Consider the following 13634-nt stretch of genomic DNA (forward strand, 5'->3'; position numbering starts at 1 on the left):
ATGGACCGAGTACCAAATTGGAAAACTGATAAGGACTTAACGTATGCAATTTCAACCACTACAATCGGAGTAGTAGTTTAGTACTAATAGCTCGTACACCATATCATATTGCCAATATAGACTTGTTGTCTTGTTGATTAACTACGGAGTATAACTTTTCATCATTTAATAAACAAAAAAAGGAATATTGGTCGTTTTGGTTCTTTTCATAGAATATCTCGTTCTTCAACTATGTATGCGTGCTCACACAGTCACATATACTCTGTATACATGTAATGGTTGTTTTGGTTCTTTTTATAGAATATTGGTCGTTTACTGAAACATAGAGAATACTCTGTGTTATTTTCAAGAAAAGAAAAACCATTTGCGGTTTGCAATTCCATATTTACACTAATTAGTGTTATGTACGTAGGCGGCAAGAGGAGAAAAAATTAACACACCCGCAAATAGTTTAATTAGCGTTGTTTTTTACAATAGATAATTTAAACTTACCTCGCTCTGTCCAAAATACACTAAATTATACAGACACACAGAGTAGTACTGAGTATACTGTATTTGATTATCGTGAGAGATATTAATTTAGATATTATGATATCAGAAAACCTTGTCAAATTGATTATATCCGTCAAAATAACCTTATCATTGTAATACTACTTTTTTTTTTTTTTGAAGAAATGTACTACCATTTCTTCGTATAATGGAAAAAACTTTATCTAATGTTGGATGATTGGATGGCTCCACCTTATCCTATTATTGAAAAAGGTGGGCAACACTCAATTTATTGATGTGAACAAAAAAAAGGTGAAGGTTCTAAATTACTAAAGGCTAAGAACAAAGAACAAAGAACAAATTCACAATTCTCATTTCATTTTTGCATTATTTATTTATCTACAAACTTCACTTGAGTAGTTGAGTGATAGGATTTGTCCATGTATTAAATACCAGCTATAGAACCAAATTAAAGCTTTTTTTTTTTTTTGAGGGAACCAAATTAAAAGCTAAGGAAGAATTATTACAATTCACAAATTCACAATTTACATTTCATTTTGCATTATTTATTTATCTACAAACTTCACTTGAGTAGTTGAGTGATAGGATTTGTTCATGTATTACATACTAGCTATTGAACCAAATTAAAAGCTAAGAACGAATGAAGAACAATAGATTATATTAGTACAAGTTCACAATTTACATTAAATATTTGCATTTATTTATTTATCTACAAACATCAATTGAGCAATAGGATTTATTTATGTAGTACATACTAGCTATAGAACCAAATTAAAAGATACCAATTATACATAAAACATCTAACATATGTTTCCAATTCGTCATGATACAAGAATCGAAACAACTACCTACCTCTTAATCTAGCTCTTATTTCTCGTAGGTGGGTAAGATATATATATATATATATATATATATATATATATATATATATATATATATATATATATATATATATATATATATAATATACAAATATTTTTTTGGATCGAACATGCTTTCCAAATTGTGACAACTCCCTCGATCTCATGCAAACCATGATACATGATCATGATTCATGAATATGTGCCGTCTGATTTCAAGGATCATCAATTCATCATGGCAAAATGTGCATGAGCTAACCCGAATTATCTCAAGATCCATATATATATAATTGATTCATTAGATTATTATATATATGCAAATCATTTTTATTTTTAGTTTAATTTAAGTGTGACTCCAAGGTCCTAAAAACATAATAACTCGAATTGTATCTTCATTATTATGTGTGTTTAATTTTCTTCTTGCAGAAGATGAACAAGGAACACGATCTTCTGTATCTCTTACCATGGAAGACACCATTGTTGTTGCTTCATGCTTGAATTCATCTCCGATTATCACCCTCTTCCATTCGTGAACTAATGGAGCTTCACAAGAGAGTTTTGATGGCTTCATTTTGCTTAATTAATTGGGAATAATTATTTAATTTGTTGCCTTAGTTTGGAGACCATATAATAAGAATTATAGTTAGAGAGGTAAGGTGCCTCTTTATAAAGGCATGGAAAGGTGGCTTTTAGAGGGTTTTTTTAGTGGAAAACCGAATATATTCTACTTTAATAAAGTAAATATCACAATAAAAAAAATTGAATAGGAGACTAGGCGAGTAAAACAATTAAGTGATTCAATCATAACCATAATTTATTCATAAATTATTTTCTATTCTATTTTGGCAAAAAATTTATCTGGGGTAGTTGAAATTCAACGAAGTAAGTATTTAGGAACTGATGAAGCATATGTCGATTTTGTAGACCTGATCAAGATGAGCCCGGCCCGGCCCGAAAATTTTATTTTTTTGGGCGGGTTTGGGAAACACAAAAATACACTTTTTAGTTATAAATTTAGTCCGGTCTGAAAATGGTCCGAAAAGCCCGGCAGGCCCGGCCCGAAAATAACATGTTTGGGCACAAAATTTTGGCCCGAATCTTGGCCCGGTCCGAGATAGCGGGCTGATTTTTTACTCTCAAGCCCGGCCCAAACCCGCCCAGCCCGCCATTTGATCAGGTCTACGATTTTGGGTAAACGAATTAAGGTGCATTTTTATTCACTTAAAATAATTTATTTAAATTTACTTTCACTACAAGAATTTGTATCTTTAATGACAAACTAATAACGGCGGGTCAAAAATCCCGCTGCAAAAGCCTTTTACGACGGGGATAACCAAACAAAGACGGGAACAACCGTCGCAAATGTCTTTTACGACGGGTTAACGACCGAATTTTCCATTAATGACGGTCCCCTTTTATGACGGGTTCACTACAGGAAATCTCGTCGTTAATCAACGATTATTGGCCTTTCTCGATTTTCTCATCATTAGTGGTACAATTTCTTGTAGTGTTTAAGCTTCGAACATAGCTTTTTTTGACGGGAGCTATGAACATATATGGTATTTTGAACTTAACCGGCCTATTATTTTGAACTTATTTCATAGTATTTCAGTTCAAATCAATTCGGTTCAGTTTCAATCCTTTTATTTCGATCAGAACTTCACATTTATTTGGTCCAAAATAACAGAGCTAGCCTACATGACCTTTTATTATTTCTAAATTTATATTATCTGAACAATTCGATCTAGTAAAATATAGAGTAGTCCGTAATTAAGTGTAAATGAACCTATCCACTTAACTAGCTTGACAAGTTGTGTCACTTGCATGAGGATTGAGGGTGTGTCCCCCCCCCCACCCACATATGGACATGCTCTACTTAGATAGGGAAGAATCGAGTATGGATGTGGAAATGTGGAAATACGGAGTACACATGTGTACGGGGTGTTTTATCGGCACTAACGTATACCGACATAACTCCTCGTAAGTAAAACTAACCTGCAGATAATTCAGTCATCATAGGTAATTATTCCTTACCGGCATATTATGTCAATCTTTACCGGCATTATTAATTATATGATGCCACGCGATCGATCATCAATCGTCCAGAGGTCACTGTCAGATAGGTCATCATCCTACGAGGAGGGGCTCACTTTACTGTACACTTTGGTTTGTCTATATAAAAAGGACCTCATTTGTTGCTATGAAATACGAAACACTTAAACACACTCCTTGCTTACTGTTTGATTATCCCTTAATTACATTCAGTAATCTTACTTAGGCATCGGAGGGGGATTCTCGAACCACCCCGAGGCCAGTTAATCCGTTCTATTGTGCATATTCAAGCAAACGATCTCAACAGAAGTTCATTATCCCACAGGCAGTTGTTCTCATACCACACCTGGAACAACATGAATCATGATCAGCTGCTTTGATTAATCTAGTTCAGCATTACGCAATAGCTCATGCTTAGTTGATGTCGTTTCTTCTTAATGCTACTTGTTATGATTCATAATTGCCCCATAACATTATTCAATATTAGGTATATACCTAATTTAGTTGAAATTTTATGATATAGTATCACTATAAACCATATTATATAAATGTGTCACGATCTATGACTATTATTATGACTCCATTTTCTTACTTATAAAGGAAGAAAACACGTAACAATTGCAATGTTCTGTCAAAAAATTGCTGATAATCTTGGTCACATTTCACCTGATTGGTACAATATGATATGAGTCATATGACCATGATTAATTAGTTCTATTGTCTATTTATGTCGCTGCATGAACAGATATTTTGGTTGGTGTTTTGCAATTAACAAATTGACTCTTGAAAGCATGAAAGACCATTCAAAAAACAAAAATAAAACAAAACAAAAATAATTTGTTACTCCGCATGTATACATTGTATGTTAGCGCCATCATCAATCATCAAAACTTAGAAATAGAGTTGGGCATGGGTCCGGCCTGAAGGTTGTCCAAGTCATGTATAAAATTGGTATGATACGGTATGAGCCTATCGTAAGTCCGATACTTCACAAGAGGCATACCTGTGGAATCCTTTTAGAAATTGGCACGATTCATTCGCCTGTTGTTGGCACACTTTTTTTAAACCAACTACCCAAAATATCTTTAAATTAGCAAGGAATAGGAACCTACTGACACAGCAGGAACCGATCTAACATGACACGTGACATGAATCGCAAATGAGGCATTTATGAAAAATATACACGAGTTTGACACGGTACAACTTTTCTTTGTCCATACAGGTATGAAACACGTGGTACACTGCCCGCAAGTCCGCCACGTGAATACGTGATCATCTCTACTAAAAAAATGAGTAGGTCACTAATGGAGTAATGGTTCATATGTTTATTTTAACACTAATATAAATCATTGATCGTGTCAAGCTAGAAGCGGTAGAGTACGAGATGTGCTCAGAATAGTAATTGTTTTGATTGTAACCATTATGTATTTTCTTCGAATCTGTGGTATGCAGATTTACTTTATTATTATACGTAGATGTCGTATGGTTGATTATTAATGATATTGTTCTTCCCCTTAAATAAAAGTAACTTGTGTTGAAGACACGCCGTATGACATTGTTGTGATGTCATACGGAGTACTCTATGTTAAATTATGCCAATAGGCCCAATATTGTTCTTAAGGTGCATTATTTACCCCTTATTTTCAATTATTTCAGAAAAATAGTTTTAGATAAATCCAGGAAAGATAAAGATTACCTAAGTACAGTTTATAACTGTTTAAACCTAATGTTATTCACATATGAGTTGTCCCATGTTAGAAAAAGATGAGAGAAACTATCAATTTATAAGCTTGAAGAGTTACTCTCGCTATTCTCGATTAATTCATTGTAGAAACTCCGCTGGGCTTATAAGTGAACGAACTTTCTTCCTCCTTATATATTGAGTCGTTTGAGCCTCTTTTTATATCAATACGGAGTATTCTTTTTGAAATTAACATGATATCAGAGCGCAGATTTGTTAGACATTCATCAGATAACTTCAAAGAAGTATAATTGAAATTATATAAACTAATTTAATGGAATGCAATTGACTGCATCAGTTTATTACTTTTTTTGTAAACAAAAAAAATTGGTAAAGTCACAAAACAGCATGACTGCATGAGCATCAGGTGCTAACAAAGAGTCCAAGAGGAATCATCTGACTTCTTCCCAGATTCGACATGTAGAAACTTTCATACTTTCTCACAAAGTGTAATCTTGAAGATAAGATTCAGTGCTTATATTTGATTACTCCGTATTTTGATGCGAATATCAACCATATGGATAACTAAACTACTCCGTATACGAGAGTACGTTGTTCGTAATATGAATATTCAATAATGAAATCGTTAGAATGGGTGAATCGGGACCAGAAACTATCCAATCGGAACTCATCCAGAATCCGGATTAGAGCTAAAGGTGAATCGGGTGTTAACACACACACACAAAAAAATCTTTACTGCTACCCAATCAAGCGGCAGATTACTTGGCGGCAAAAGTAAGTTCTCGTCCTAACAACATGTTATAGTTTTCAGCTTTGATTTTGTTCTTCTTTCTCATAACTCCATCATCTGAAAGAATGAGTTAGATTTTCTTTCTCAACAGGGTTAACTTGGTTTCTTTTCCTTATCAAAAAGAAAAAGAATAATGAATCCTGTATGAAATTGGTCCAACGTACACGACACGAGTCCGTTGTAAGCCCAACACGTTAAAAGATGCACAACTATGGTCATGGATCGTATATAGACATCATTTTAGAAATCTGGCACGGTAGCCAACATATAATATTACGTAAGAGCCTCTGGCTCCATCACACAATTTGAAGAGTATAGTACAGTATTACGTACATACGTACGTATAAGAGTATAAGACAACCATTTATTCTAAGTATTCGTATAGACATGTCATGTATACGTACTTATAGGTTTGCATGACATTTTATTATCACAAATTTAAAAGTACACCGTCTTATCAATATTCGTTAGCCCACGATGCTTAACAAGTCCTTCGACATTCACATCTGAAAACAGCTACACAAATTCCGATAGGCCAATTCTCTTGGCTACAAGCCTTCCTACAAGCCGAATCAGATATAACGGAAAAACAACCACCTTTGAAGAACTTACTTGGTTTTGCACATGTGGCACCATCAACTTCAACCACCATGTTCATCTCTGTTATTTAAAACACAACAAATTAACACTAAAATATCATAATGAAAAAGCTTTTAAATTCGAATTGCTAGGGCTCAAGTCACGGAATGTTGTTTGGTTGACTAAAATTTGAAAATTAGAGGTCGGCTAACCTAAATCGACTTATGTAAGTTGTCAATCGTTTTATTCACATAATAAAATATGCAAAGAATTGAAGTATGGGAGTATAATATTTTCTTTTCCCAATTTTCTCTAAAACATACTTTCAACCAAACAACTAATCACTCATTTTACCCTTGAAATTTTTGCGTTTTCCCATATTTTCGTATATTTTCGTATTTTTACACTTGACCATTAAGTAGAGCTTTCTAGCTTGCCTATTTAAATATAAATTTAAGCAATATATTTTGAACAATTTATATTCAAAAGTAAAGTTAATTCCCAAAATACGATACCAATATACTCCGTAGACTATATATTTATACATATACTATTTAACTATGAAAACATTAAAAAGGGAGGTGGTAATTAGTATTACCAGAAGCAAAGAAGAAGAGAAGCAAAACCAAAAGCCCAAAGAATTTCTTCTCCATTTTTCTTGGTTGTTTTTACTAATTTAACAGTTGTTAGAAATTTAGTATGTATATTTTGTACACTTCAGGTGTATTTATAGGTCAAAGCCTGAGAGGAGAAGTTTTACTAATTCACCATTGTTTTTTTTTTTAAATTAAATTGAAAGGAAGTAGGAAGCACACCATTGTTGAAACTATTGCCAATAATTTTTCCATTTAGGTTCGTTTAATTTAAATTAGCCAATTAAGATTGAGAAGATCAGCAATGGTATCACCATTATCAGTAACAAAGTTGGATAGACGGCTAACTATTACTCCGTATCACCAATGAGGTTGGAGAGGCGGCTAACTATTACAAAAAGTTACATATAACGAGTCCCGTAACGTAGAAGTAACTAAGTAAGAGAAATAAAAGTGGGAAAAAAAGTTGTATCACTGAAGATAAAATAACACACAGAATTGCATTTTTTATATCGGGGAAGTATTTTCGGATATCAGATATGTGCTTGCAAATGCATATCATAGCAAAAGACAAAATAGGGAAAATGACAAAAATTAAATTGAATGGTACTCCCTCCGTCCCAGTACTTTTTTAAACAAAAATGGTACTTTTTTTACATGAATGTTACTTCCTTTTTTATCTTTTAGCTATTTATCTTTTAGCTATTTGTCTTTTAGCTGACATGTGTGTTGTCACACATACCTGATATCCGAAAAAACGGCATCATACATACCATTGTTTTCTATACCATCTTTCCTACCATTTCATATGATTGTATCAAATACAAAGTGCGGAATATTACACTACAAGAATTTGTATCTTTAACGACAACTTAATTACGACGGGTCAAAAATCCCGTCGCAAAAGCCTTTTGCGACGGGGCTAACAACCAAACAATGACGGGAATAACCGTCGCAAATGTCTTTTACGACGGGTTTACGACGGGATTTCTATTAACGACGGCCCCCTTTTATGGCGGGTTCGCGACAGGAAATCCCGTCGTTAATGAATGATTATTGGCCTTTCGCGACGGGATTTCCCGTCGTTAATAGTACAATTTCTTGTAGTGTTATTTAAGACACAACTAAATTAGATCTCGTGTATGCACGGGTTTTGTAAAAAAAATCCTGGTTTTTATAATAATATTTGATCGAAATATTTCTATCCCATAAATAAATCTTGAACATTACTCATTTAACCATCTTGCAATTTCAGTCCTATTACATATTGCATATTTTATATGCTTAATATGTTAATTTGACAAAATATTCGATGTGCTAATATGCTAATTTGACCAAAATATTAAGTAAATATATTTTCCATTATTAATACTCAATATATTGATTTGACTAAAATAATAACAAATTATTACTACGTATGTGACATCTATCATTTCCATATATAAACATATATCTTTTTTCTATACATAATTATTTAATAAACAATGATAAAAAATTAAAAAGATAAATAAAATAAAGATTTGTTTTAGGAAATTTTCTTTTGGATGAAAAACTTTGCACCGGGAAATGACATGTGTCATTCCTGGTGTCTATTTTAGTATTTGTGTTTTTTGAAAGAAAAATTAATTTATTAAAAAAGAGGCATACGATATCTACAAGAGAAATATAAATCTAACAAATACATGACAAATTGAATCAAATAAAAGTTTCCTTCATCAAAACTACAGTCGTTGAATGAATCTTGCACTGTAGAACATCTCTCATAAATAACGCTAGAACATGTAGCCTTTTCAGAGAGAGGGTCTAACGATTTGTTGTAGCCGCGAGGATGATTTTCACTTGATTCATTTGAACGTACTCGAAAATTTGATATTTGTTGCGATCCCGCTTAAAAATTTACCAACAAACCAATTCTACATAAATCCATTGAACGACAAACCAAACATACTAATACTAACTCCACCATATGGAGACTAACGAACAACGACGAACTCTGCCCATATGGTGAAAATTTATTGAATTTTTAGGAGACAATAACTGAATTAAGTGAAGGAAAAGGATCAAAAATAGTCTAATTTTCGAAAAAGTTAGACTATTTCCGACCTATGACGACCAAGAAAATAAACCCTACAAAATGAGAAAGGGAGAGAGGATGGGAGAGCAGTAATTTCACATTTTGTGTTTGTTTTAGTATAAAGTGATAGAATGTTTAATTTTTTATACCCATGCGTTGTCACTTGGATTTTCTGTGATGCATCGATCAACTGCTTTGATTTATTTAGTTCCACGTTACGCAATAGCTCATGCTTAGTTGATGTCGTTTCTTCTTAATGATTCTTATTATGAATCATTTTTATTATTATTACTGTAGCAACTTTCAAACTTTCTCACAAAATGTAATCTTGAAGATCGATAAGCATCAGTGCTTATATATACTTGACACGACCGCATGGACAACTTGAATTATACTCCTTTCGTCTTAGATCAGTTGTTATATTTTTCATTTTTATCCGTTTCAGATTAGTTTTTACATTACATTAAAATAAATATTGATTTATTAAGAAGGGATTTTACTGAACCAACATCTAGCACAGGTTAACCAGCCCAACTATATAGGTTTTCGCTTGAGTCACTCCCAAGCATTTTGCAGCTGATGGGGCTCGACCCTGTGAACTACAAATCACAAGGTGAGTTCCCCACCAACTCCACCAACAAGTACTTACAGAGTATCTTCTAATACTATACGGAGTATATGTAACCATGATAAGTGTCGAAACTAATCTAGGACAGAAAGAGTTCGAAGTACATAGTACTAGTACGTATTATTAATATTCAACAATGACAATCGTTACAAGAAACAGAGAGTGGCTCGAGCATTGATCTGTATAGCTAGGTTGACTAACCTTAAGCAATCAACTAACTAACATATGTTACGAAGTTCTTATCTTATTTGTAAGAGTATATTATTGTATAATGCAAACAAGGAGTTAACTAATTAATATGAACAACATAACAAAAGTTACTCTTTGTAACAATATTCTTATGATCAAAAGTTACTCTGTATAACAATATTCTTATGATCAATAAGACAACCATTTATTCTTTTTATCACAAGTAGGAAATACTACATATAAGATTTTAAATTTATTAATTCATGACAGTCATCATAAACACACCGGTCCATATATCTTATCGTTTTTCGAGCAATTCAAAGTGCTTAACTAATTAATTAACAAGTCCTTCGACATTCACATCTGAAAACGGGTACACAAATTCCAGTAGGCCAACCCTCTTGGCTACAAGCATTCCTACAAGCAGGAGTAGAAAACCCAGAAAAGCAACCACCTTTGAAGAACTTGCTTGGTTTTGCACATGTGGCACCTTCAACCTCAACCACCATCTTCATTTCTGTAATTCAAACACAATAAAACACATACGTAGTATATCAAAATCAAAATTTGTAGGAATTGGGATATGAGGATGGTTGTTCGGTGTTGGATATACGAAGTACTGCATTCGTTCCTTAAAGTTTTCTACATTTAGCTCACTGTTTCCACGGATTTCAATGTAAACACTACAAAATTATGCATCAATTAGAGATGGATTTTGAGACGGATACAACAAACGTCTTAAAATTGAGACGGATTACTAAATTTCGTCTCTAAATTAAATTTGAGATGGAATTGTATAAGGAGTTTCAAAAATTCCGTCTCAAATTTGTAATGGATTTGCAAGAATTCCGTCTCAAATTATTTTGAGACGCTCTCTATAGAGACGCCCTACTTTCGTCTCAAATCCGTCTCTAAGCATCATTTTGAGACGGATTTGGATTATATAGAGACAAAATCCTCGTCTCTATAAAATGATTATTTTGTAGTGAAAAAAGATTCAAACTATTATACCAATTTCGTGTGTTAAAAAGTTATAAAAAAAAAAGTTGATATTGGAAAATAAATACAGAAACAAATTAAATGTAACGAAATGGGCATGATGATGTTTTGACGTACTTCATAGGTTCTATAATGATGTTCCAATTTCTACTTTTCACGTTTGATAATGCACATTTTGTTTCCTTTATTTCTCTAATTATAAATTAACAAAAAGATATAAAATTTTGATATTATTAAAGTATTTATTAAATGAATCAAACAATACCCACATGAATACGTTTTTTTTTTCTTATGTACTCCGTATTGCAAATAATTTAGAATATCAAAAATTCTTATTTACAAGTGGTGTACAATAAATTTATTTTACACCTTATTTTGTTATGCGTGCAAGACTTTTTGTTAAAATATTCTCTTCAATTGTGAATAGTGTCAAAATTCAAAATTGAAACATCAAAATTATACTACGTACATGCATAATAGTGAAAATTATGGTCAATTTTTTTCATACTCGATCTTCACACATATTCCAAAGCGTAAAGAACGTTCCGATACACAATTGAAGTAGTATAAAATTTGAAAATTAGAGGAGGTTCAATTAATGTCAAACAAAATACCATTTCAATAAAAATGACAACTACATACGTAATATTTATAAGTAGAACGTTAATTAAGAAAGGAGGAAGTGGATTACCAGAAGCAAAGAAAAAGAGAACCAAAAACAAAAGCCCAAAGTATTTCTTCTCCATTTTTCTTGGTCTTGTTTAGTAATTTACCAGTTGTTTGAAATTTAGTTCGTATATCATGTACACTTCTACATATATATGTATTTATAGGTGATCGAGAAGAGGTGTTTTACGTCATTATTTTTTAAAAAAAAAATAAAAAAAAATTGAGCTAGAGCAGGAAGCACATCATTGTTGAAAGTTGAAACTATTACCAATTATTAATTTTGGTTTATTTTATTTAACCAATTAAGATAGACAAGATCAGCTATATATGGTATAACCAACACGTTAATGGTAAGAATATGTTTGTGTTATATGTCGACTCGAGTTTTATAATGGTAATGTAGCCATAATTGGCATGTATTATCCCTCATTAATAAAATGCATGCATCAATTATCAAAAAAAAAAAAAATGGTAAGACTATGCCTGCGTGTACTCATAGCTCACTTAGATAGACCAAGTCCATGATTACTTGATTAGGAATCTTATTAGTCTTGTTAATTATCTAGTGAATCATAATTTGAGTCACTAATGGTACAAAATATACATTGGAGTCCAGATAGTAGAAAACAACTTAGAAATCAACCAATAATAGACAACAACTAATAAACAAATGTGGAAGAATAAAATGCAATCAACACACATGAGTTATGCGTGGAAATTAACCCCCTTCGATGTGCAGAGTAAACCTACGAGACTTATGAGAAGTCCACCCTTGTCACCTTCTCTTATTATGATAAAATTGAGGGGGAAAACCCCAAATCAGTCATACAAAGATTCACAACCCCACCAACACTCCCATACTTAAAAGATCTACAATTGAGAAATAACTTGAAAGATGAAGATTATCACCAATTTCGTAGGTTCTGTCAAGCAACGACAAACTAGAGCTAATTAAAACAATGATACTACCGTTCAAAACGATGTCATATGTATCCCCAACAAGCTGGCCACATTTAAGCAAAATCCAACGATTGAAACTCCGACAAACGACATATTTATGAAAGATGCCCGAATCTCTCATCTCCTTTTGTGTATGTGTTTTGATCTTATTTCTTGCACATTCGTTTGCTGCCTCTTTAGTCCATCTAAGGAAACTTGTACCTCAAAGAAACTTCAAACTTAATCCATCCTTGGGCCAAAACAATAAGCGGAGTATTGGAATTCCACTTAAAATACAATTAAGCACAAGTATTGAAATTAGTTATGCACAAAAGTGGATTTTACCCTAACATAAAGTATAGACAAGTGTCTATGTATTACTACCGTAGTAATTGTTGATATATATATATATATATATATATATATATATATATATATATATATATATATATATATATATATATATATATATATATATATATATATATATATATATATATATATATATATATGATGACATGGCATGCTTACGTGTCGCGATTTAAATAGGAAATTAAAATATTTAACTTATATATTCTATTATTCATGTTTCAAAAAAAAGGTAGGAAAATCTTAATATTCTAATTTGTTTCCTTATTTATATTGATTACCGTATTTACATAATTTCATAGTAAAAATATTGCATTGATAGTAAAAATATTATGATGACGCCTAGTCTACGTGGCACATACATGTACCAATTAAACTCTAACACGTAAGATTGCGACAACTAAATATTGTCGCAACTTGCGACCTTTATCATCTATATATATATATATATATATATATATATATATATATATATATATATATATATATATATATATATATATATATATATATATATATATATATATATATATATATATATTTTTTTTTGTTACGGGTGTTGTATGTTGTAATATTTCCTCCGTTTCATAATGATGTTTAACTTTTTACTTTTCATTAAAAGTCTTTAGGCAGTAAAGAGTGAGATTATTAGAAAATATGTCAAAGGTTAGATTAATTTTA

The 13634-nt window shown here is 31.9% G+C and overlaps 2 protein-coding genes across 2 annotated transcripts; both read right to left on the reverse strand.

Annotated features, from left to right (window-relative positions):
* Positions 1-6152: 6152 nt before the first annotated feature.
* Positions 6153-7251, reverse strand: LOC110790885 (defensin-like protein AX1). Its single transcript, XM_021995644.2, has 2 exons — positions 7092-7251; positions 6153-6574 (listed from the first exon to the last, which is right to left on the reverse strand). Exons 1-2 carry the CDS (start codon positions 7144-7146, stop codon positions 6396-6398), a joined length of 234 nt encoding a protein of 77 aa, XP_021851336.2. The 5' UTR covers positions 7147-7251; the 3' UTR covers positions 6153-6395.
* Positions 7252-10087: 2836 nt separating this feature from the next.
* Positions 10088-11821, reverse strand: LOC110790876 (defensin-like protein AX1). The gene is made up of 2 exons (XM_021995638.2): positions 11668-11821; positions 10088-10494 (listed from the first exon to the last, which is right to left on the reverse strand). The coding sequence occupies exons 1-2, from the start codon at positions 11720-11722 to the stop codon at positions 10316-10318; spliced, it is 234 nt and encodes a 77-aa protein (XP_021851330.1). The 5' UTR covers positions 11723-11821; the 3' UTR covers positions 10088-10315.
* Positions 11822-13634: the final 1813 nt, after the last annotated feature.

The sequence above is a fragment of the Spinacia oleracea genome, chromosome 6, assembly GCF_020520425.1.
Source record: "Spinacia oleracea cultivar Varoflay chromosome 6, BTI_SOV_V1, whole genome shotgun sequence".
NCBI classification, from domain to species: domain Eukaryota; kingdom Viridiplantae; phylum Streptophyta; class Magnoliopsida; order Caryophyllales; family Amaranthaceae; genus Spinacia; species Spinacia oleracea.

What these genes read in the sequence shown, in the direction of transcription:
- LOC110790876 (XM_021995638.2), bottom strand. Translation starts at nt 11,722, where the DNA reads ATGGAGAAGAAATACTTTGGGCTTTTGTTTTTGGTTCTCTTTTTCTTT. An exon ending in TCTCTTTTTCTTTGCTTCTG is followed by an intron (nt 10,495 to 11,667) that starts GTAATCCACTTC and finishes TTTGAATTACAG; the next exon opens with AAATGAAGATGGTGGTTGAG.
- LOC110790885 (XM_021995644.2), bottom strand. Translation starts at nt 7,146, where the DNA reads ATGGAGAAGAAATTCTTTGGGCTTTTGGTTTTGCTTCTCTTCTTCTTT. An exon ending in TCTCTTCTTCTTTGCTTCTG is followed by an intron (nt 6,575 to 7,091) that starts GTAATACTAATT and finishes TTTAAATAACAG; the next exon opens with AGATGAACATGGTGGTTGAA.